The sequence below is a fragment of the Scyliorhinus canicula genome, chromosome 13, assembly GCF_902713615.1.
Source record: "Scyliorhinus canicula chromosome 13, sScyCan1.1, whole genome shotgun sequence".
Lineage (NCBI taxonomy): Eukaryota > Metazoa > Chordata > Chondrichthyes > Carcharhiniformes > Scyliorhinidae > Scyliorhinus > Scyliorhinus canicula.
Genome location: NC_052158.1, coordinates 104815786 through 104839209, shown reverse-complemented (window position 1 = coordinate 104839209; position 23424 = coordinate 104815786). Strand labels below are relative to the sequence as shown.

General features: G+C 47.6%; 1 protein-coding gene across 1 annotated transcript in view; it reads left to right on the top strand.

Moving 5' to 3' along the window:
* The first annotated feature begins 5194 nt into the window (after positions 1-5194).
* The window catches only part of LOC119976418 (spermatogenesis-associated protein 16-like), a 281641-nt gene continuing 263411 nt past the window's right edge, over positions 5195-23424 (top strand). Inside the window, 2 exon segments of the mRNA XM_038816943.1 lie at positions 5195-6336; positions 7574-7789. Of these exon segments, the coding sequence (XP_038672871.1) occupies positions 7731-7789 (59 nt within the window). The 5' untranslated portion in view covers positions 5195-6336; positions 7574-7730.

Genomic DNA, 23424 nt, shown 5'->3' with positions numbered 1-23424 from the left:
ACGTCAACAGCATGGGTTCAATTCCTGTACCGGCTGAGGTTACCATGGAGGCCCGCCTTCTCAATCTTGTCCCTCGCCTAAGGTGTGGTGACCCACCACCAGTCAGTTCTCTCTCTCAAAGACAAGAGCAACTTTCATTTCACTTTACTGGTCTCACAGAACCAGTTACATATAGTTTCCCACCCATTTTAGCTGATTAGCTAATTATACCGATGACGTTTTTTGGTAACTGAATGTATTATCTTAGCTTCCAGTTACAACAAATTAATGCATTAAGCAGTATGGGACATCACACCTTAACTGCATGAAGTATCCTGGCTGTCAATATTCTCAATAATAACCTATGTTTGGAAAAATAGGGACCAAGCACAAACCATTCCTATCACATCCATTTTTTTTATTTTTAAGAAAACAAGTGATTTTAAGGCAGCAGTTATGCACTTGGGAGGCTTGGGTAAGTGACATGAACACACTCACCGATATACTGAACTGAAAAAAAAACAATTTATGTGACAACTTTCCTTATTTTCTCCACACACAAGATTGTCACAGATTTATAGTTGTTGCACAGTTTTCTTCCTTCTTCTCCTGGAAACACCAACTCATGCTATGGCCCAGTTCCACTTGAATCAACAACCTTCTGGTACTTCATCCAATGGTCATTCTTGATGTATGAATTGGATGGAAAATGCTAATAAATCATTTGATCACAGTGACTCTTAATGTAGAGCCTATCTGCCCTATTTTTAATTTCCATTCATGGAAACCTTTCAGCAGAGGTGGTTGGATAGCTAGCACCAGCTGGAACTCTGACTGATGTTTTCTTCCTTATTCCAAGTGTACAAAGGCCAAGCACAGCACTTGCATGGTTGTCCAGTTGAGAAGAACGTAAAGGTGACACCAGTCATAATTCGTACTGGAACATACAAACTCTCATGGATGACAGCTGACAGACTTGAGAGAAGGGCTCTTTTTGGAGAGAGCTGGCGAGGTACTTCGTCAAAACTGGCATCTTCAGCAAGACACGCCCAACTGAGCAATTGTAGCTAAAGGAAATCAAAGCAGTTTACATATTCTTTTAATAATAATAATCTTTATTGATGTGACCAGCATGCTTACATTAGCACTGCAATGGCGTTACTGTGAAAATCCCCAAGTCATCACACTACAATGCCTTTTCGAGGGAACTGAGGGAGAACTGAGAATGTCCAAATCACCTAACAGCATGTCTTTTGGGACTTGTGGGAGAAAACTGGAGCACCCAGAGGAACCCACGCAGACATGGGGAGAAGGTGCAGACTCCATGCAGACAGTGACCCAAGCCGAGAATCAAACCCAGGTCCCTGGTGCTGTGAAGCAACTGTGCTAACCACTGTGCTGCCATGCCATCCGGTAGTTTGTAGTAGCTGTGCAAAAGAAGGATGGAACAAAGCTAACATTGGCTTTGCTGCATTGACCAGTCTCATTAGTAATTTGACTTGCCTTCAAACACAAAGGTGTTAATGGTCATCTAAGGATGCTTAAACTTCATCCTGCATTGCAACAGGCATGCAAATATTGTCAGTGAATATGTTTCTACCGTATGAGGGCGGCATGGTGGCACAATGGTTAGCACTGTTGCCTCCTGACGCCAAGGACCTGTGTTCAATCCGGCCCCGGGTCACTGTCCGTGTGGAGCAAGCACATTCTCCCCATGTCTCACCCCCACAACCCGAAGATGTGCAGGCTAGGTGCTATGGTCATGCTAAATTGCTCCTTAATTGAAAAAAAAGAATTGGGCATTTTAAAGAATGTTTCTACCATGTGCTGGGCATGAGCTCTTAATCACCAAGACCATTTTCCATCTCCCAAATTACAAGAAATGTTGGAAGCATCTCCTTTCCATGCATTGGCATTCAATCAACGATGTGGCATCCAGAGAAACAGGCACAATGTGTGTGTAGCTAAAGCAATTTATGGCATTGACCATTATCTAACCTTTCAAACCTGAACCTCACGATCCATTAACTTAGATGTCTCCAGAGCATGAAGGCCCAAAGAGGTCTCAATGTCTTAAGGCTCAAATAGGCTTTATGAAAGAATTTTTCTGAGATAAACATGAGAGTTGCCTGTGTACAGTGCAAATGGACACACTGCATTACGGATGACTGGATGACCTTCAGGGATATAGTGTATTCCTTGGCTCTTGATGCCTTTGGCATTACCTCTCATAAGCACTGATGGTTCACCGAAAATAATGTGATCCAGAAAATACTGGAGAAGAAACATCACCTCTTCGGGGCTTACTTCAATGGCAAAGTCATCATTAACCAAGCACAGTGTCTGTCAAAACATCCACAGGGCTATCCAATCCAGGTCAGAGAGATGCATAACACTTAGCTGAATCAGAAAGCAGAAACACTTCAGTTATCTGCTGACTGCAAAGACTGGAAAAGATTCTACATTGTTCTGAAATCTGTCTATCAGTCCAATCTACTGGTTCATCAGAAATCCTTGGTGTCAATGGATGAATACTGCTCACAGAAACAGCCCAAATTTTAGAAACATGGGCAGAGTGCTATAATCACAACCTCAATCTGCCTTCATCCATCAATGAAGAACCAACCAATATGCTACCATTGTTTGTCATGCCCTAAATCTCTGGTTCGCTCTGGGATGGTGATGGTGCTTCAAACTTTCATGGAGCAGATGGGGGAATTGCAATCGTGGCGAATCCTGCATTCACATGATCGGGAAGTCTCGTTTCTCTCATATGTACACAAAATAGTCTTCTTGAGTAGACCTTTTGTTTGATAAGTCTTTGCTCCTGGGAGTCATAAAAGCAGAATATTCGAGGATAGTGATCTCTGATCATGCCCCACATTTGGTAGACATTGAGCCCATACAGCAGGCTCCATGGAGATTAGATCCAGCACTACTGGCTGAGAAGGGGGTTCTACGATTGCGTAGCCACAGCAATTGGGGAGTACATCAGGTTTAATAGCAATGGATCAGTTTCTTCCTCTACACTATGGAGGCACTTTGCTGTGTTGTTTAGTTTGTATTTGTTAAATATGAAACCTTCAATAAAATAGTATTTTTTAAAAAAAATTATTACCTAGATGACCCTTCCATGCTGTTATAAATGACAAAAGCTATTAAATTCCTGTCTAATAGCAAATTTCCAGAAGCTAATGTTATCCTAGCTAAGGTCTACACGGTTCGATGTCACTGTTTGGTCAAGAAACTCACTGAACTCTTTCAGTTATGTTGGAGCAAGGAACCAAGGAATCAAGACATAATACTCCAGGTGTGGCTTCACCAATGCCGTATACAATTGTAGTAAAACATCCCTATTCCTACACGAAAGCCAACATACCATTTTGCCTTCTTTACTACCTGCTGTACCTGCGTGCTTGCTTTCAGCGACTCGTGCACAAGAACATCAAGGTCTTGCTGAGTATCCACCTCTCTCAATTTACACCCATTCTAATAATCTGCTTTCCTATTTTTGCTACCAAAGTGGATAGCTCACATTTATTCACATTATACTGTATCTGCCATGCATGTGCTCACTCACTCAGCCTGTCCAAATCCCGCTGAAGAATCTCTGCATCCTCCTCACGGTTCACTCTCCCACCCAACTTTGTATCATCTGCAAATTTGGAAATACTACATTTAGTTCCCTCATCAAAATCATTAATATATAATGTGAACATATGGGGTCCTAGCAAAGATCACTGCGGTACCTCACTAGTCACTGCCTGCCAATCAGAAAAAGACACATTTATTCCAACGTTTTGTTCCCTGTCTGCTAACCAGCTTTCTATTGATCTCAAGACATTACCCCTAATTCCATGCACTTTAACTTTACATAGTAATCTGTTATGTGAGACCTTGTCAAAAGCCTTTTGAAAGTCTAAATAAACCACATCCACCGGGTCTCCCTGCATGATGGGAAGCAGTCTGCTAATGACTATATACTAGCTGCTGGATTGTGACTGGACATGTAATGTAGCATGGACTTATTCTCCAAAGCGTGTTACAACTTTGACCTTACAATAAATAATAAGAAAACTGATATAATGTCCTAGCCTGCTCCAGGAAGGTTCTATTTGAGCCCAAGGTTTCAGTCTATGACGAAAACCTGACAGCAGTGGGTAAGCTCATTTATCTTGGCAGAACACTACCTCAAGCTGTCTATATTGATGAGGAGAAACATGCAAGAATTATTTAGACTTTCAAAAGGCTTTTGAATTAATTCAAAATCAAATGCACATTAGAGACAGGGAGAAAATGGCAGGAGAGAAAATCCCAAGCCAGCAGCTGATGCAAAACTCACTTATCTATGGTGCCCTGTCCTGATTACAGCAAAACTTTCCAGGCACAGATCAGCCTTAACGGCCATGTACGTATCCATGAAACCCAGATAATGGACATGGCCATTTTCACCTGGGCAGAGCAACATGGCATTAACTTCTAATCAGATAGCTGAATATTTTGCACCAAGTCACAAAAGGAAATTATATAAAGATATTTGTTCTTCCGTTCTCATGCATGAAAATGAATAAATATTTCACCTTTTCCATGAAATAGTTTGCATTATCTTGAGTTACCTGGGGTATAATTTCTGCTGGGAGTGTTCCAATCTTGCTGTAACACCAGCAGATGACAAGCAGAAACTGAGGAAATTGCATAAACTCTCGAATTTCGACCACCTCTACTGTATAAATTCATCCTGATGTAGCGACCAGGGAAGGGCATATTTCAGTGGCAGGTTTGTACAGGGGCTGGAGACAATTGCTTCGGTCTTCACAATATTTAAAGCATTTATCTGTCCATAATTTTCTGAGGTTTACAGATTAGATAAACAGGTAGTACACGGTCTCAAAGATATGTAAAGGTCTTCGGCATCGTTGGGATATCTATGAAGCTGTTTTGCTGATTCAAGATTGTTTTGCAACCTGATTTTTTATATTTTACAGTAAGAAGTCTTACAACACCAGGTTAAAGTCCAACAGGTTTGTTTCAAACACGAGCTTTCGGAGCACGGCTCCTTCTTCAGGACCTGAAGAAGGAGCCGTGCTCCGAAAGCTCGTGTTTGAAACAAACCTGTTGGACTTTAACCTGGTGTTGTAAGACTTCTTACTGTGCTCACCCCAGTCCAACGCCGGCATCTCCACATCATTTAATATTTTAGTTCTCCTTTGTGCATTTTATTCGTGTATATGTATTTTTTCATTTGGTGTATTTTTTCGCATTATACCATTGGGAGAGCTTAGAATTCATTAAACTCAGTGAAAATTCCTTTGGGAATTCTTCGCCATTTGGAGTTTTGGGAATGAACCTCAACCTGCTGTTGCCTCTGTCGGGGCATGTCGGATCCCTCAGTTACTTGGGCACTTGGCTTCATCACCCATCTTCATTCATCAGGGAAACCTTTCTGCTGGGATTTATATTGTAGTGATATATAGTAACACAAGCGGCTAGTTTGCCTTGATATGTTGAACGTTTAAAGAGTACGTACATAATTTCAGAGTCCACAACACATGCCAAACTGGTTGTCAGTAAGTGACTGTAAGCCTCGTCGCTAAGTAAATTGACGTTTGATGGCCCTGGAAGATGCGAGTTTAGTAAAACTGTCAATTTCCCTTGCAACTTGAAGGCGCGCCCGACTGAAGCAGGGCTAGGCACTGAGATGTGGAAAGTCTTGCTAACATTTAACGAAAATGTCATTCTTATTTCCTTCCTCTTGCACACCACACCATTAGTATACGTCGTGACCAGAGACGCTGTTCCCTTTCCCAGGGCCTGAGTGAATCTTCTTTTGCCCGCCAGATGATAATGCTCAGCTTCTACTGCCCCAAGTTATGATGAAACGTCATCGACTGCAAAAGGTTAACTACACAGAGGCCGCCTGCCCTGCTGAGTATTTCCAGCATTGTCTGTTTTAATTTCAGATTTCCAGCATCTGAGGTGTTTTGCTTTGGCTGTTTAGATTCCCCGCCCCTCATTTTTCGCCTCAACAATCGAAGAGATCTGTTCCTGTCTGCTAACTATTTGCTGAAGCAAATGGCATACAGCTCCCAGTCAATTCCAAGTACGAGATTGTGTGAAAACATTTTTGCACCCACCCCATCCCATTATCCCATCCATCCACCCAAAGAAACCTTAAACATCGCGGCAAGCTGCCGATCTGCAGCGCCGCCGCCGGGTGGGGCGCTTAGAGCGGGCGCGTGGCCCCTGCAGCCCCAACTGTTTGCATTCAAACCTAGCGCACGCGCTCGAGCCCGAGCCCACGGTCAAAGACAAGCAGCAACAGGTGTGTCGGGAAACTAGCGGACCCGAGTTTTATAAGTAAGTACAACGCCAGCGTAAAGGCAAGGTTTTGGAAAATATCACCATTTCTGATAACTTCTGTTGTTGCTTGAGCCCAGACACTTGTGTACAAATATTATTGGATCCAACGCCGTGTGTGCCTGCGCGTCCTCCCTCTTCCTTTACATTGACATCAATATACTCCGCGCTGTAAATAAACGAATTAATGGTGGACTAACTGGGAAATTCATCTGGTGTGGTGCACGGCTGCATGGCACTGTGAAAGTCACTCCCCAAGTGGAAATACCTGGTTTCCATGTTTTTCAATCAATGTGTAGCGATAGGTAGGCCACTGTTTTTATTGGTCTTTTGAGTTCCCACTGTTTGAACATGTAGGGAACTGCCAACCTTGAACAGATTCAAGAGACAGTCCATTAAAAATCAACAGATTTGACATGCAAAGAAGGAACATGGATTTATAGAATGCCTTGCACGACTGCAGTAAGTGTCAAAGTGCTTTAGTGACTTTTCGACTCGAAGTCTATACCTCTAGGCCTGCCCTCAAAAGATCGATATCTATTCAAAATGAAGTATTGCTGGTTGCTGTTCGGCATGACAGAACATAGTTAAATACATACTACTTTGGACAGTTACTTGAACAAAGTTTGGGATGACGAGTTTCTTTTGGCAGGGATGAGAAATTTGCTAATTGCTCATGTTGCTTTGGAGATGTCGACAAAAAGCACATGCCACAACAGTGTTTTCATTGGGGATTCACCTATACTTGTGCTTTAAAGAGAAATAACTGCAGGACAAAGAGAAGCCCAGGATGCTCAGCCAAATGGGCACCATAGGAGTTATCTAGACCAGGCTCAAAGGTACATGCGTCACTTTATTTCCATACTCAGATGGTCATGTCTCAGTCTTTTTGCTGCAATAGACAAAGCATCAGAAGGCTTTGCTTCTTCTGAGAGGCAATGGTTTGCTCCCAGTCTGACAGCAAACTCCCCACAAATGTAGCATTCAAAGTCAGTGTGACACTCAATTTTTATGCCATAGGATCATTCATCGGAGATGTAGGCAACGTCAACTAGGTGGCTGCCCCCGATGTATAAAGCAGTTAACAGGTGCATTATTTGTATCTTATCCAATTCATCACTGTACCAATGCACGTATATTATCGTTGAAAATGGTGGTGAACTTTAACCAAATTACATGATTTTCTCTCATGAGATGTACAATGGGCTGCCCTATGTTATTTTGTGTCCCATTTCAGAACATCATCAACTTATTGAACAGGAAAGAGTATCACTCGCTAATTCCGATGGGCATGATTTTCCCTGCGGGCTTTTAAATCCTACCGTCAGGCTGAAATGTGGTTTAGAGGCTCTGCGGGCTCGCCATCCAGTTAAGGATTGCAGGTGGGCTCTTGAATGCAGAAAGCCTGTCAGGGGTTTTCTATCTTAAAAGGAGCAGCAAGCTGCAATGCAAGGTAAGGAAGAGGGCACTTCAAAGTGGAAGCACTCTCTCTTCAGCTTTAAAAAAAAACAAAATTTATACTCAAATTAAGAATTTTGAAACCAGGCCGCCACTGTGTGGGAGATGGGGGGGGGGGGAGCCATTATCCAGGTTGGCCCGCCAGATCAATCAGTGAGTGAGAGTGGGCATCGAGGCCTGCCGGTCATGCTGGCCTCCAGTATTGCTAAGGGAAGGTAATCAAGCAGTTAAATTGATCCCCACTGCTTGCAAGAATCTTAAGACCTCCTTTAATTGGTCTTAATAGGCTGGTAATGACCTTAATTACCTATTATATGGAAGGAGTTTGCCTTGTTGCCACCACTCCACCATATCGCCTCCACAAAAATGGCTCAGAAGTGGGCTGGAGCCACGGAATTGGCAATAGGCACACATGCCAACAGCTTTAGTTTTCGCACTTACTGCATTCGATCCCAGCCCTGGCTGGACCAAAATATCAAGCCCAATAAGCCTGCAATAGAACAGTACAGCACAGAACAGGCCCTTCGGCCCTCAATGTTGTGCCGAGCCATGATCACCCTACTCAAACCCACGTATCCACCCTATACCCATAACCCAACAACCCCCCCCCCTTAACCTTACTTTTATTAGGACACTACGGGCAATTTAGCATGGCCAATCCACCTAACCCGCACATCTTTGGACTGTGGGAGGAAACCGGAGCACCCGGAGGAAACCCACGCACACAGGGGGAGGACGTGCAGACTCCACACAGTAATCTGAATTACTTTATCATACATGTGCTGTCGAGGTAGTTGACTGATTCTTTTTTGAGCCAGTAACAAAATAGATCTATTATGCAGGTTTAGCTGAAAGCCCAGACTTTCATTAGTTTGTTGAAACACGCACAGAAGAAAAGACAATGCTGGATTGATGTTTTTTGTTATTTCAATTGATTTTATCATTGGCTCGGAGTTTATTTGCATTAAGATAAAGAGGTGTCAGATCCTTATAGTTTCTGCTAATTATACCTTAATGATTTGAATTTGTAATTTTCACAATTTAACAGGTTGACATTTCTAAAACAACTATGCGGGTCGCCGCACAAAATACCCCCTAAAAGAACAACAAACAATGAACCACGTCCCCCACTTCTCCTGCCCTAACCCCAATTACCCGTATACTGAGTCCCCTGTCCTTATTTAACATTACCGTGACTCCTGTTTTCCTTTCTCCTCCTCATCCTCCTCGCCCCCCCCCCTTCCCTTTCCCTCCTTCCTGCTGATGTTCAATTTTGTTGAAGAAATCGATGAATGGCCGTCAACTCCGGGCAAATCCTTGTATTGATCCTCTCAGAGTGAACTTGATTTTCTCCAGACTGAGGAACCCTATGATATCACTGACCCACACTCCTGACTTCGAGGGCTCTGAGTCCCTCCATCTCAGAAAGATCCGTCTCCGGGCCACCAAGGAGCAGAAGGCCAGGATATTGGACTCTCCCTCCCCGCCCCCCTTTGCCCCCCGGATCCTCCGACACCCCAAATATTGCCAATTCTGGACTCGGGAGTTACCCTACCTTCCAGGACTTCTGACTTAATATCCGCAAATCCCTGCCAGAATTCCCTCCGTTTCGGATATGCCCAGAACATATGATCGTGGTTGGCCGGGCTACCTCCATACCGTCCACATCTGTCCTCCACCTCCTTGAAGAACCTACTCATCCGGGCTACCGTCATGTCGGCCCTGTGGTCTACCTTGAACTGAATCAAGCTAAGTCTAGCACAGGACGAGGATGCATTTACCCTTTTCAAGACTTTTTCCCACAGTTCAGTTTCTAGCTCCTCTTCCCACTTCCTCTTCACCTCTCTGAAAATGAAAAATGAAATGAAAATCGCTTATTGTCACGAGTAGGCTTCAATGAAGTTACTGTGAAAAGCCCCTAGGGGCTCCTTCCCACTCTATCAATTCCCTATATATCTCTGAAACCTTCCCACCTCCAATCCCTGTTTTTGACAGCACTTTTCTTGTTTTACCCTCAGGGGGAGGCGAGGAAAGCTTGGAACCTGCCTCTGTACAAAGCCCTGAACTTGAAGATACCGAAACCCATTCCCACCCGGCAAATCAAACTCCTCCTCTAATGTCTTCAAAGTCGGAAAGTCCTCCTGGGTGAATAGATCCCCAAACCCCTCAATCCCTGCCCGCTGCCATACCTTAAAGCCCCCATTCATTCCCCCCAGGACAAACCGGTGATTGACCACAGTGACGCCCCCTCCAGTCTCATATGCTGCCTCCATTGCCCCCACACCCTTAGGGCTGCCACCACCACAGGACATGTAGAGTACCGAGTCGGCGAGAACGGCAGTAAAGCCTCCAGACTCGTACCTTTGCAGGATGCTGCCTCCATCTGCTCCTAGACCGATCCCTCCCCCACTACCCACTTCCTGACCATCGATATGTTGACAGCCCAGTAATATTTAATAAAGCTCGGGAGAGCCAAGTTCCTTTCTCCACGGGTCCATTCCAGGAGTGCACTCTTTACTCTCTGGGTTTTACCCGCCCATATAAACCTCGATATCGCCGCATTCATCCTTCTGAAAAAAGCCTTTGGGACAAAAATGGGGAGACATTGAAAAAAGAAAAGCAGTCTCGGAAGGACTGTCATCTTCACCGTCTGAACCCTCCCTGCCAGCGTCAGTGGGAGCATGTTCCATCTACGGAAATCCCGTCTCATTTGATCCAATGCTTCATGGCCAGGGCAAACAGTAATGGGGAGAGCGGGCATCCTTGCCTTGTCCCCCGTCATGGACTAAAGTATTCCGACCGAACTAGGTTAGTTCTTACGTTTGCCACCGGGGGCTGGTACAATAACCAGACCCACTCCACAAAGCCTTGCCCAAGCCTGCCTAAACTATCCCATAGATACTTCCACTCCACCCGGTCGAAATCCTTCTCTGCGTCCATGACGACTACCACCTCAGCCTCGTGCCCCTCTGCTGGCATCATAATTAAATTAAGAAGCTGTCTAATGTTAGATGTCAGGTGCCTGCCCTTTATCTCCCCAATTATCTCCGGGACACAATCCTCTATTCTAGTGGCCAGGATCTTTGCCAATAGTTTGGCATCTACATTCAAGAGGGAAATTGGCTTGTACGATCCACAGCACTCCGGATCCTTGTCTCGCTTCAGGATGAGAGAAATTGATGCCTGTGATAATGTTGGGGGAGTACTCCCAGCTCCTTGGACTCATTAAAAGCCTTAACCAAGGGCGGCTCCAGTAACCCAGAGAACTTCTTTTAAAATCCACTGGGAATCCGTCAGGTCTAGGGCCTTTACCCACAGTCCATCCATCACCTCCCCAAGCCCAATCCCCCCCCCCCCCCCCCCCCCCCTCCCCCCCCCCCCCCCCCCCAGGGCCTCCATCAGCTTCTCATTTACCTTTGGAACTCTAGCCTACCCAGGAATTGATTCATGCCCTCCTCCTCAACCAGGCTTTCCGACTCGTATAATAGCTGGCTGTAAAATTCCCGGAACACTTCATTCACTGCCTCCGGGTCCATCACCTCTTCCCCCTCGTATTCTTTATTTTCCCTATTTCTCTCGCCACCTCCTGTTTCCTCAGCTGATGCGCCAGCATCCTGCTAGCTTTCTCCCTTTTATCCTCCTCAGCTGATCCTCTGCCTTACCTGTGGAAAGGAGCCCAAACTCCATTGGAAGTCTCTGTCGCTCCTTGAGGAGCTCCTCCTTTGGAGACTCCGAATATCTCCTGTCCACCTGCAAGATTTCTCCTACCACCTGTCCAGCTCGGGCTCAATTTTATCCCTGTGGGCTTGAATCAAAATACATTCCCCTCTAATAACCGCTTTCAGTGCCTCGCAGACCACCCCAGCCGCAATTTCTCCCATGTCATTGATCTTTATGTACCCCCGAAGGGCCTCTCTCACTCGCTCAGAGATCTCCTCATCCGCGAGCAGCCCTCTAGTCTCCACTGTGGGCGCTGGGGCATTCCCGTGCCTGCCCAAAGGCCTATCCAGTGCGGTGCGTGATCTGAAACCACAATTGCTGAGTACTCCGTGTCCTCAACTCCTGCTAGCACAAAGAAATCTATCCTGGAGTACGCCTTATGTATGTGGGAGTAGAATAAATATTTCCTGTTCCTTGGTCTCTCAGATCTCCACGGATCTACCCCTCCCATGCGCTCCATGAACCACAGCAGTTCCTTTGCCATTGCTGATAGTTTCCCCGAACTAGCACTCGACCGGTCCAATCTTGGGTCCAGGACCGCATTAAAGTCACCACCCATGATCAGCCGGTGCGAGTCAAGGTCGGGGATCTTTCCCAGCAACTTCCTGACAAACGCAACATCATCCCAGTTTGGGGCATATATTTTACGAGCACCACTGCCATTCCCTCTAGCTTCCCACTAACCATAATGAATCTGCTTCCTGGGTCTGCCTCTTTATTCTCCACCTCAGGATAGCCACCCCCCTTGTTTTAAAGTCCAGTCCTGAATGAAACACTTGCCCGACCCATCCCTTTAATCTAATTTGGTCTCCCAGCTTCATGTGTGTCGCCTGTAACATGGCCACGTCCGCTTTTAATTGTCTCAGATGTACGAACACACGGGCTCTCTTAACCGGCCCGTTCAGTCCACGAACATTCCAAGTAACCAGCCTGGCCGAGGGGTGGGGGCCTTGCCTCCTCCCCCACCCTGTCGATCAGCCATGACCTTTCGTAGGCCAGCTCCCCCCTTGGCATCCACCACCTTCTGATCTCCATCTCCAGTCTCCTAGCTGTCCCTTACCCATCAGCAGTAACCCCCCACTTCGTCTTTCCTGAGCTCTCTCCCCCCCCCACATTGCTCCCGTGAACTAACTACCAGCTAGCCTATCAGCGCCCCCCCCCCCCCCCCCCCCCGAGTCAAAAAACCTTTAATCTGCTAGATTCCAACCCCCCAAACATAGCACAAGCACTCAACACAATAACAACAATCCCCAAAAGCAAACACACCATGCCCCAACGCATAGGCAACAGGGTTCCACCCCTCCCCCTTTAACCAATTCTTATCAGTCCCATCAACTTCAAACAGAATCAAACACAATAGAAAAAGCTTAAGCAAAATCATGCATGCAAGAATCAACCGTCTTTCTGACAGAAAAGAAAACCCCTGTCGCAACTTATGTTTTTTCCTTTGTAACCCAGTACATAAAGCAATAGATCAAAATCCGATTAAACAAGAAAAAAAACCTCGCGACTTAACTCAGAATTAAAAAGACTGAAATTTTAAACACGAGAAAACAGAACACAGAACTATTTTTCTCTTCCCACCCCCCCCCCCAATTTTATCCCTTCTCCCTAACTCAGTCCACCATAGTTTGCATTTAAAAGTCCTTAAACCAGATTATTATCCTATATAAAAGTAGCTGATGCACTATCAATTACGACGAGACGAGAGTAGAGAGTAATCGAGGCTTTATTACGCAGAGATGTGGAGCCTCCCGCAGCGGCTGCCAAAATGGCTGTAGCGCGGAGAGCCCACATATTTATACTCCGCCTACTGGGCGGAGCCAGCAGGCAGGGATCTACCCCCGTACCTGTAGTACAGGGGCATTACCGTAATACCCTTGTATGCAGTATATAATACAACAGTGGTGACTACCACATTCGACCCCTGTTAAAAAAGAGTCTGGCGGGGGTGGTGGAAGGCTATTTACATGTTGGCGTTTAACATTTTAGGAAAAGTTTACAAATTCAGACGATTGGGCGCCTTGATCCATCGTTGCGAGCGCTGCAGTCTCGGTGGCGATTCAGGCATCGGTTCGGTCGTTGGTGACTCCAGAAGCATGTCGACCTCCTCTTCATCCCCGGGTGGGACCAAGGATCGTCCTGGAGTGAGGGCTGTGGTGGGGTGCGCTGGGCGGGGAGGGAGGGTGGCGCTGGGGCAGAGAGGGGGATGTGAGGGGACCCAGCTGGCACCAGGTCCCTGAGGGAGACTGTGTCTTGGCGGCCGTCGGGGTACGCTACGTAGGCGTACTGCGGGTTCTCGTGGAGTAGCTGTACCCCCTCAACCAACGGGTCCGCCTTGTGGAGCCGCACGTGCTTGCGGAGGAGAACGGATCCTGGAGCTGCCAGCCACGTTGGGGGTGAAACCCCAGAGGTGGACTTCCTGGGGAAGGCAAAGAGACGTCCATGGGGAGTTTCGTTAATCGCTGTGCAAAGGAGGGACCAAATGGAGTGGAGGGTGTTGGGCAGGACCTCCTGCCAGCGGGAGGCCGGGAGAATTCTGGACTGTAGGCCCAGCTGGACATCCTTCCAGACCGTCCCATTCTCCCGCTCCACCTGCCACCTCCCCGGGGGTTGTAGCTAGTCGTCCTGCTCGAGGCAATGCCCCTGTTGAGCAGGTACTGGCGCAACTCATCGCTCATAAATGAGGATCCCCGATCGCTGTGGACGGAGGCGGGGAAACCGAACAGAGCAAGACGGTGTTACGGGCTTTGATGACGGTGGCAGATGTCATGTCGGGGCATGGGATGGCGAAGGGGAATCTCAATTACTCGTCGACCACATTGAGGAAGTAAGTGTTGCAGTCGGTGGAGGGGAGGGGCCCTTTGAAGTCCACACTGAGGCGTTCAAAGGGGCCGGAGGCTTTCACCTGGCGCGCACGGTCTGGCTGGTAGAAGTGCGGTTTACACGCCGCGCAGACCTGGCAGTCTCTGGTGATAGCCCTGACCTCCTCGATGGAGTAGGGCAGATTGTGGGCCTTTATGAAGTGACAAAGGCGGGTGATCCGTGGGTGACGGAGACCGTCATGCAGGGTCCGGAGTCGGTCCACTTGTGCGCTGGCACATGTGCCTCGGGATAGGGCATCGGGAGGTTCGTTGAGCTTACCGATCGGGGTCGGGCCCTAAAACTCCGTTCTGAACCACATAGCCGAGGATGGCTAATCAGTCCGTTCTGAACACGCACTTCTCCTTTTTGTAGGTTAGGTTAAGGAGTTTGGCGGTGTGAAGAAATTTGGAAAGGTTGGCGTCGTGGTCCTGCTGGTCGTGGCCGCAGATGGTGACGTTGTCCGCAGTTGCCCGCAGTCCATACCGGTCAACCATTCGGTCCATCTCCCGTTGGAAGACCGAGACCCCGGTAGTGACGCCGAAGGGAACCCTAAGGAAATGGTAACGGTGGCCGTCTGCTTCAAATGTGGTGTACAGGCGGTCCGCCTTGCGAATGGGGAGCTGGTGGTAGGCAGATTGCAGGTCTATTGTCAAGAAAACCCGGTACTGTGCAATCTGATTGACCATATCAGATATGCAAGGGATGGGGTACCCGTCGAGCTGCGTGTACCGATTGATGGTCTGACTGTAGTCAACGACCATCCTGTTTTTCTCCCCAGCTTTTACCACTACCACTTGGGCTCTCCAGTGGCTGTTGCTGGCCTCGATAATACCTTCCCGTAGCAGCCGCTGGACCTCAGATCTGATGAAGGTCCTGTCCTGGGCACTGTAACCTCTCCTCCTGGTGGCGACGGGTTTGCAATCCGGGGTGAGGTTCGCAAACAGGGAAGGTGGGTCGACCTTAAGGGTCGTGAGGCCGCATTGAGTAGGGGGTGGTAAGGGCCTGCCAAATTTCAAGGTTAGGCTCTGGAGGTTGCACTGGAAGTCCAGGCTGAGTAGCAAGCCTGCGCAGAGGTTGGGGAGGATGTAGAGGCGGAAGCCGCTGAGCTCTATACCCTGGATGGTGAGGGTGGCAGTGCAGTACCCCCGGATCGCCATGGAGTGGGATTCGGAGGCCAGGGAGATTCTCTGGTTGGTGGGGTGGACCGTGAGGGAGCAGCGCCTTACCGTATCGGGGTGGATGAAGCTGTCAGTGCTCCCGGAGTCCAGAAGGCAGGAAACCTTGTGCCCGTCGATCTTTACCGTTGTCGATAATAATGATAATAATTGCTTATTGTCACAAGTAGGCTTCAAGGAAGTTACTGTGAAAAGCCCCTAGTCGCCACATTCCGTAGCCTGTTCGGGGAAGCCGGTATGGGAATTGAACCCACTCTGCTGGCCTTGTTCTGCATTACAAGCCAGCTGCTTAGTCCACTGTGCTAAACCAGCCCACCGTGCTAAACCAGCCCCTGACGTGGTCGCGAGGTTGTGCAGTCATGTCTGGTCGATCGTAACGAAGGCCAGGCGTGGCTGGTCGGCGGTGGTTGCAGGCAATGAGCGGCCCGATGAGGTGTCCGACGAGCAGGGATCTTGAGGCGAGTAAGATGGCGGCGCCCACGTGCCGCACAAGGTCTGCGGGGAGGAAGGTGGCGGCAGCCGGGGATTGCACATGGGGGGCGCCGGGGCAACGGCGGCGACCGAGCGGGCCTGGCACACAGCAGCAAAATGTCTTTTCTTACCACAGACCTTGCAGAGCGCGCTCCATGCCGGGCAGCGTTGTCGGGGGTGCTTTGACTGTCCACAGAAGTAGCACTTGTGTCCCCCGGGGTTGTGTGGTTGCTGGCTTGGGGTTGGCTGGGGGCAGTCACTGACGGGGTGCACGGTAGGGCGTTCGCTGGCGGGGTCCCCAATGTCCAGGAAGGGTGGGCCACGAGGTCGGGGGCATACGCTTGAATATTGCGCGAGGTAACAGTGAGCGAGAGCGCCAGCTTCTTGGTCGCCGCAAAGTCGAGGGTAGCCCCTTCTAAGAGTGGCTGGCAGATGTAGGTCTACTCTATGCCTGTAATGAACGTGTCTCCAAGTAGCAAGTCCGAATGTTCAGAGGCCGAAACGGCCTGACAATCGCAGTTTCTCACTAGGAGTCGCAGGGCACGCCTGAAATCCTCCACAGACTCACCGGGGAGTTGATGCCGCGTGGAGAGGAGGCGCCTGGCATAGATCTTGCTGGTCTGCTGCGTGTAGTTCTCCTTCAGTTGTGCCATGGCCTCGGCGTATGTCGGCGCATCCCGCATGTGGGGGAAGATGTCCGAGCTCAGGCGCGTGTAGAGGATCTGGAGCTTCTGTGCCTTTTGAGGGTGGTTCAGTCGCAGATCCTATGTATGCCTCGAAGCAGGCTAGCCAATGTGCAACGGCTGACTTGGCGTTGTCTGTTTGAGGGTGCAGCTGCAGGCGATCAGGCTTGATGCGGCGATCCATCGTTTTAAAATCTCTGCGTAATAAATTGATACACTATCAATTACGACGAGACAAGAGTAGAGAGTAATCAAGGCTTTATTACACAGAGATGTGGAGCCTCCTGCAGCTGCTGCCGAAATGGCTGCAGCTCGGAGAGCCCACACATTTGTACTCCGCCTACTGGGCGCAGCCAGCAGGCAGGGATCTACCCCCTACCTGTAGTACAGGGGCCTTAGCGTAATACCCTCGTATGCAATATATAATACAACAGTGGTGACTACCACAGTGGCCACCTCTTCTGGAGAGTTGAAGTACAACTCCCGGTTCTCATAGGTCACCAGTATAGCAGTCCAGTATTTAATGTCTTTCACAAACCGGGCTGCCTTAACTTTGTTGAAACTTGCTCTCCATTTTGCAAGTTCTGGTGTCCAATCTTGGTACACCCCCGGATCTCTGATTCTTCCCACGTATACCGTTTCGTCTGCCTGGCCCACTTCATGATACGCTCCTTGTCGAGGAATCGATGCAGCATCACCACCATGGCCCTCGGGGGCTCACGACCCTGGGGCTTGCGTACGGGCACCTTGTGTGCCCAGTCCACCTCCAGCGGCTTGTCAAACACATCGGCCCCGACCATCTCCTGCAACATCTTCCCCACATATGTACTCGCATCTGATCCCTCCTTTCCCTCTGGCAGCCCGACGATTCGGATATCTTGCTGCGAGACCGGTTCTCCAAGTCTTCTACGTTATCCAACAGTCGTCTCTGGCTGTCCTGTAGTATGTTAATTTCCAAAGGCATTGCAGTGGACTTCTCCTCTCGTTTAGTCACCTGTTCCTGCAATTTTTGAATCTCCTGTCCCTGGGTCGTCATTTTCTTCTCCACCTGGTCATTAACCTCCTTAATCGTGGCTATCACCTGGGTCATGGTTTCTGCACATTCCTTACGATGCCGGGCGAACTTCTCATCCAGGTACTCGACCCATTGCTCCATCGACCAGTGAGCTGCCGTGGGCACGCGTTGTCTCATTACCATTGTGCTCGGTGGCCTCTGAGTCTGGCTTTCACTCCTCTTTTGGTTTCTTCTTTTTCGACTCTTATTTGGACATGATTCCATAAATTGAGGGTCACCTCCTTTTCCTCTCCCTTCGATCAACTTGTGTTGAGAAATTTCCTGAAAAATCCGACTTAAAAGCCATTAAAAAAACACTGAGGGCGAGAGCTGCTGAATACTCCATTGTCGCCACCAGAAGCCCTTGATTGACACTTTTAAAGGTTTGTAGGAGCAGCAGTTTTTTGCGAAGAAGTTTGGCTAGTTTTTAAGCTTTTCCACCCCGGCCACTATTTTATAGGTTTCATAGATAACATAGAATGATACAGCGCAGTACAGGCCCTTCGGCCTCAATGTTGCACCGACATGGAAAAAAACTAAAGGCCATCTAACCTACACTATGCCCTTATCATCCATATGCTTATCCAATAAACTTTTAAATGCCCTCAATGTTGGCGAGTTCACTACTGTTGCAGGTAGGGCATTCCACGGCCTCACCACTCTTTGCGTAAAAAAACCCACCTCTGACCTCTGTCCTATATCTATTACCCCTCAATTTAAGGCTATGTCCCCTCGTGCTAGCCACCTCCATCCGCGGGAGAAGGCTCTCGCTGTCCACCCTATCTAACCCTCTGATCATTTTGTATGCCTCTATTAAGTCACCTCTTAACCTTCTTCTCTCTAACGAAAACAACCTCAAGTCCACCAGCCTTTCCTCATAAGATTTTCCCTCCATACCAGGCAACATCCTGGTAAATCTCCTCTGCACCCGTTCCAAAGCTTCCACGTCCTTCCTATAATGAGGCGACCAGAACTGTACGCAATACTCCAAATGCGGCCGTACTAGAGTTTTGTACAACTGCAACATGACCTCATGGCTCCGGAACTCAATCCCTCTACCAATAAAGGCCAACACACCATAGGCCTTCTTCACAACCCTATCAACCTGGGTGGCAACTTTCAGGGATCTATGTACATGGACACCGAGATCCCTCTGCTCATCCACACTACCAAGAATTTCACCATTAGCCAAATATTCCGCATTCCTGTTATTCTTTCCAAAGTGAATCACCTCACACTTCTCCACATTAAACTCCATTTGCCACCTCTCAGCCCAGCTCTGCAGCTTATCTATGTCCCTCTGTAACCTGCAACATCCTTCCGCACTGTCTACAACTCCACCGACTTTAGTGTCGTCTGCAAATTTACTTACCCATCCTTCTGCGCCCTCCTCTAGGTCATTTATAAAAATGACAAATAGCAACGGCCCCAGAACAGATCCTTGTGGTACGCCACTCGTAACTGAACTCCATTCTGAACATTTCCCATCAACTACCACTCTCTGTCTTCTTTCAACTAGCCAATTTCTGATCCACATCTCTAAATCACCCTCAATCCCCAGCCTCCGTATTTTCTGCAATCGCCGACCGTGGGGAACCTTATCAAACGCTTTACTGAAATCCATATACACCACATCAACTGCTCTACCCTCGTCTACCTGTTCAGTCACCTTCTCAAAGAACTCGATAAGGTTTGTGAGGCATGACCTACCCTTCACAAAACCATGCTGACTATCCCTAATCATATTATTCCTATCTAGATGATTATAAATCGTATCTTTTATAATCCTCTCCAAGACTTTACCCACCACAGATGTTAGGTTCACCGGCCTATAATTACAGGGGTTATCTCTACTCCCCTTCTTGAACAAAGGGACCACATTTGCTATCCTCCAGTCCTCTGGCACTATTCCTGTAGCCAATGATGACCTAAAAATCAAAGCCAAAGGCTCAGCAATCTCTTCCCTGGCTTAAGTAAAGGCATTAGTACTTTACTGTGTGTATATTGGAATGGAGGGTATGAGGGACCATTGGGAGTAGGTGGAGGGACATGTGTTGGCATGGAGTATATGAGGGTGTTTTGGGGTTCGGAAAGGTACATGGGTTGATATGGATGCCATGAGGGCCAATGGGGATGGGTGGAGGTGCATGGATTGGCATTGAGTGTATGCAGTGCCATTGGGGTTGGGTTAGGAGTAGGAGTTGGCATGGGTAAAATTGATAGGACGTTTTGAGGTTGTCTTTCAAAAAGATTCCTGCATCCAGACTATGGTTCATTACTCCTCCTGACACAACATTAAGATTGCAGGGCTTAAGATTACCCAATGGAACCAGTTAGATCAGGAATGCAGGTAAATCGCTGGCTTTTAAAGCAGACCAAGCAGGCCAGCAGCACGGTTCGATTCCCGTACCAGCCTCCCCGGACAGGCGCCGGAATGTGGCGACTAGGGACTTTTCACAGTAACTTCATTGAAGCCTACTCGTGACAATAAGCGATTTTCATTTCATTTCATATTCTTCTCCTATGTGAGTGAAAATTGAAGGCGCCAGGAAGGGAGTGGATATCTTATCAAGTCCACCATTTTTAAAGGCACACCGAGTTCCCCTGCCAGCCTGATATCTCATTTCATTCTGTGTTGCATTTTACATAATTTAAGCAGGAAAGGAAAAGGAAATAGAATAAGAGAAACTTGGAGAGCACATAGCTGAAAGAATGCTTCAGGAAGATGACAGTGATATTGTTAGCCATCATACATCTGTGTATGAAGGATGACACCTTTTACCTAAAAAGGGCCCAACTCCGTTGTAAAGTCAGCCTTGCTTTCATGGTTCCCGTTTTCTAAATGATTTAGAGTACCCAATTCATTTTTTCCAATTAAGGGGCAATTTAACATGACCAATCCACCTACCCTGCATATCTGTGGGTTGTGGGGGAAAAACCCACGCAAACACGGGGAGAATGTGCAAACTCCACACGGAGAGTGACCCAGAGCTGGGATCAGTGCTAACCACTGTGCCACCGTGCTGCCCTACATGGTTCCCGTTTGGCACAACATCAACTCATTTACTTATTGACATTGAAACAGGAGTAGGCCATTTAACTACCTCAAGCCTATTTGCTTATTTGATAAGATCCATTTATCTGCCTTTCGCCATTTCCTTAGATTTTGTCAATCTCGGAAATAAACCATTCATCTAATGTCCAATGCCTTTGCAAAATCGTGTTCTAAATATCTACCACCCTTTTTATGCAGAGATGCTTATTAATTTGATTCCTGAAAGGCCTGATTTTAATTTAAAGGCAATGTTCTCTAGTCTTAGATTCCCAAACCAGCAGAAATAATTTTTTATCTACCTGACAAGTTTTGCTTAATATCTTGAAAACTGCAATCAAAGTTCCCCATACTTTTCTAAATTCCAGGAAGTACAATTCTAGTTTGTGTTAATTTCTCCTTATAATGTAACACTTGCATTTCAAGCAGCATCTTGGTAAATTTACACATCTGGTGCATAGTGGCGGCAATGTGCACCATCTACAAGATGCATGGCAGTAAACAGCACCTCTATTCCTTCTGCAGAAGGGTGAGGGCAGCATGGAAACACCATCACCTACCTGCAAGTTCCCCTCCAAGAAATAGACCCTCCTAACTTGGAACTATATCACTTCTTTTTCTGTCACTGGATCATAAATCGGATCGCCCTTCCTAACAGCGTAATGGGTGTACCTACAATACATAACTGCAGTGGATTAAGAAAGCGACTCGCCACTATTTTCTCAATGGCAGTTCAGGATGTGTAACAAATTCTGGCCTTACCAGCAATGTTTAAATGCCAGGAACAAACGAGAAATATCCTTAAAGGCCAAAGGAGGAATATCCTTAAAGGCCGACATACAATCAGCAATTTGATTATTTTCTGTGCCTGTCCATACATTTTAATGATCTACATTTATCGACCATCAAGGCCTGAATTCTATGCAACCCTGGCGCATTTCAAGGCTGCAAAGGAGAAGCGTGAAATTCCCTCCAGGATCCCACCTGTCCCGGCCCAGACGCAAATTTACAGTGGGGTACGCAGGGCCTTAAGGGGAAGCCTGCCCTGTCCTTCCCAGCTTCAATATTCAGGCTGATGTGTGCCGGATAACTCTGGATGAGGAAATAGAAAAATTCACCATCCTCGATCTCGGGTTGGAAGGTGGAGGGGCTCCATTGAAAGCCTCCTTCTGACGTGGGCTGCCCTCCACCTCATCACCTATCCTCCAATACCCCAAATAACCCAATCGTCCTCCCTTGCGACTCCCCGTCACCTACTTTTCCCTTCCCAGGACCTCTGCCACTTACCTTCACACCTGTTCCCTGAACTTAATCCCCGGAGCAGCAGTGCTGTACCTGGGTAGGCTGGAGCACTGTTGGCCAATCTGATTAGTATCAAGCATGAAAGAAAAAAACAATATGGGAGGGGAATCATGTGGGAGTAGTTCAGGACTACTGTTTTGGTCAGAATGAAGATGCTCCCTTTTAATTATTTACTCAACTCATGGAGAACAAGCCTCATCTGAGTACTGGTTTTGAATGTCAAAAGTTCATTAAAGGAGCATTGCCCCATGACTACTGGTTTGCATTCATGTGAAAATCCTTATATTCTGGAGATACATTTGAGTTGATGTCATTGGTCATCTGTTCTTGACATATGCTTGTAAAAAGGGATGGAGGTTAAATCATTGCAGGATGGCACAGTAGGTAGCACTGCTGTCTGACAGTGCCAGGGTCCCGGGTTCAATTCCAGCCTTGGGTTACTGTGTGGCGTATGTACGTTCTCCCCGTGTCTGTGTTAGATTCCTCTGGGTGCTCTGGTTTCCTCTCATAGTCCAAAGATGTGCAGGTTGGTGAGGTTAAAGGAATAGGACAAGGGAGTGGGCATGGGTTTGGTGTTCTTTCAGAGGGTTGATGCAGATTCGATGGGCCAATTGGCCTCCTTCTGCTCTGTAGGGATTCTATGACTGCTGGACAGAAGAATCATTCATACTCCATGCTTCAGTAGTCCCAGTTTAATGATCATGCCTTACAAGCCAAAATGCTTAAAATAATGACATTATTACAAGGCTATGTTAACTATATAAAGTGTCTTGGCTTATGGAGACAAGCTGACAATTGGCTGAAGAATGGTTCTTGCACATGGCTCTATTCACCCTGATTGGAATTCTCATTGTGAATGCATTGTCATTTCAGGAGGTGGGGGGGGGGGGGGATGGTTGAATCCGTCACATGTGGTGTAAGGGCGCACTTAACCTGCATTGGGGTAAACTGGGGATGCCAGGTCTCGATGGAGACCAGGCCAAGGAATGTGTACTGGCTTCCTGATTTGGAGATGGAGGGAACCTAGTGAAGGATTTGGAGGGCATCCCATGCTGGTGGCTTTGAAGGTAACTGCCACACTGAACATTTTAGCCAGCGAGTCCTTCAAGGGCTCCACTGGGGACCTTTGTAGAAACTCCCAATTAGCAACACACAGGTGCATCAGGGAGGTGACAAATGCCACTTTCTATAAAGCTCACCTGTTTGTCCAGTTCCACATGGACCTCAGCCGATCCTCCTGACCCCTCGTCTGGACTGCAAACATCTCACACTGGCATATTCAGTTTATACCCCTAAAACCGGCCAAAT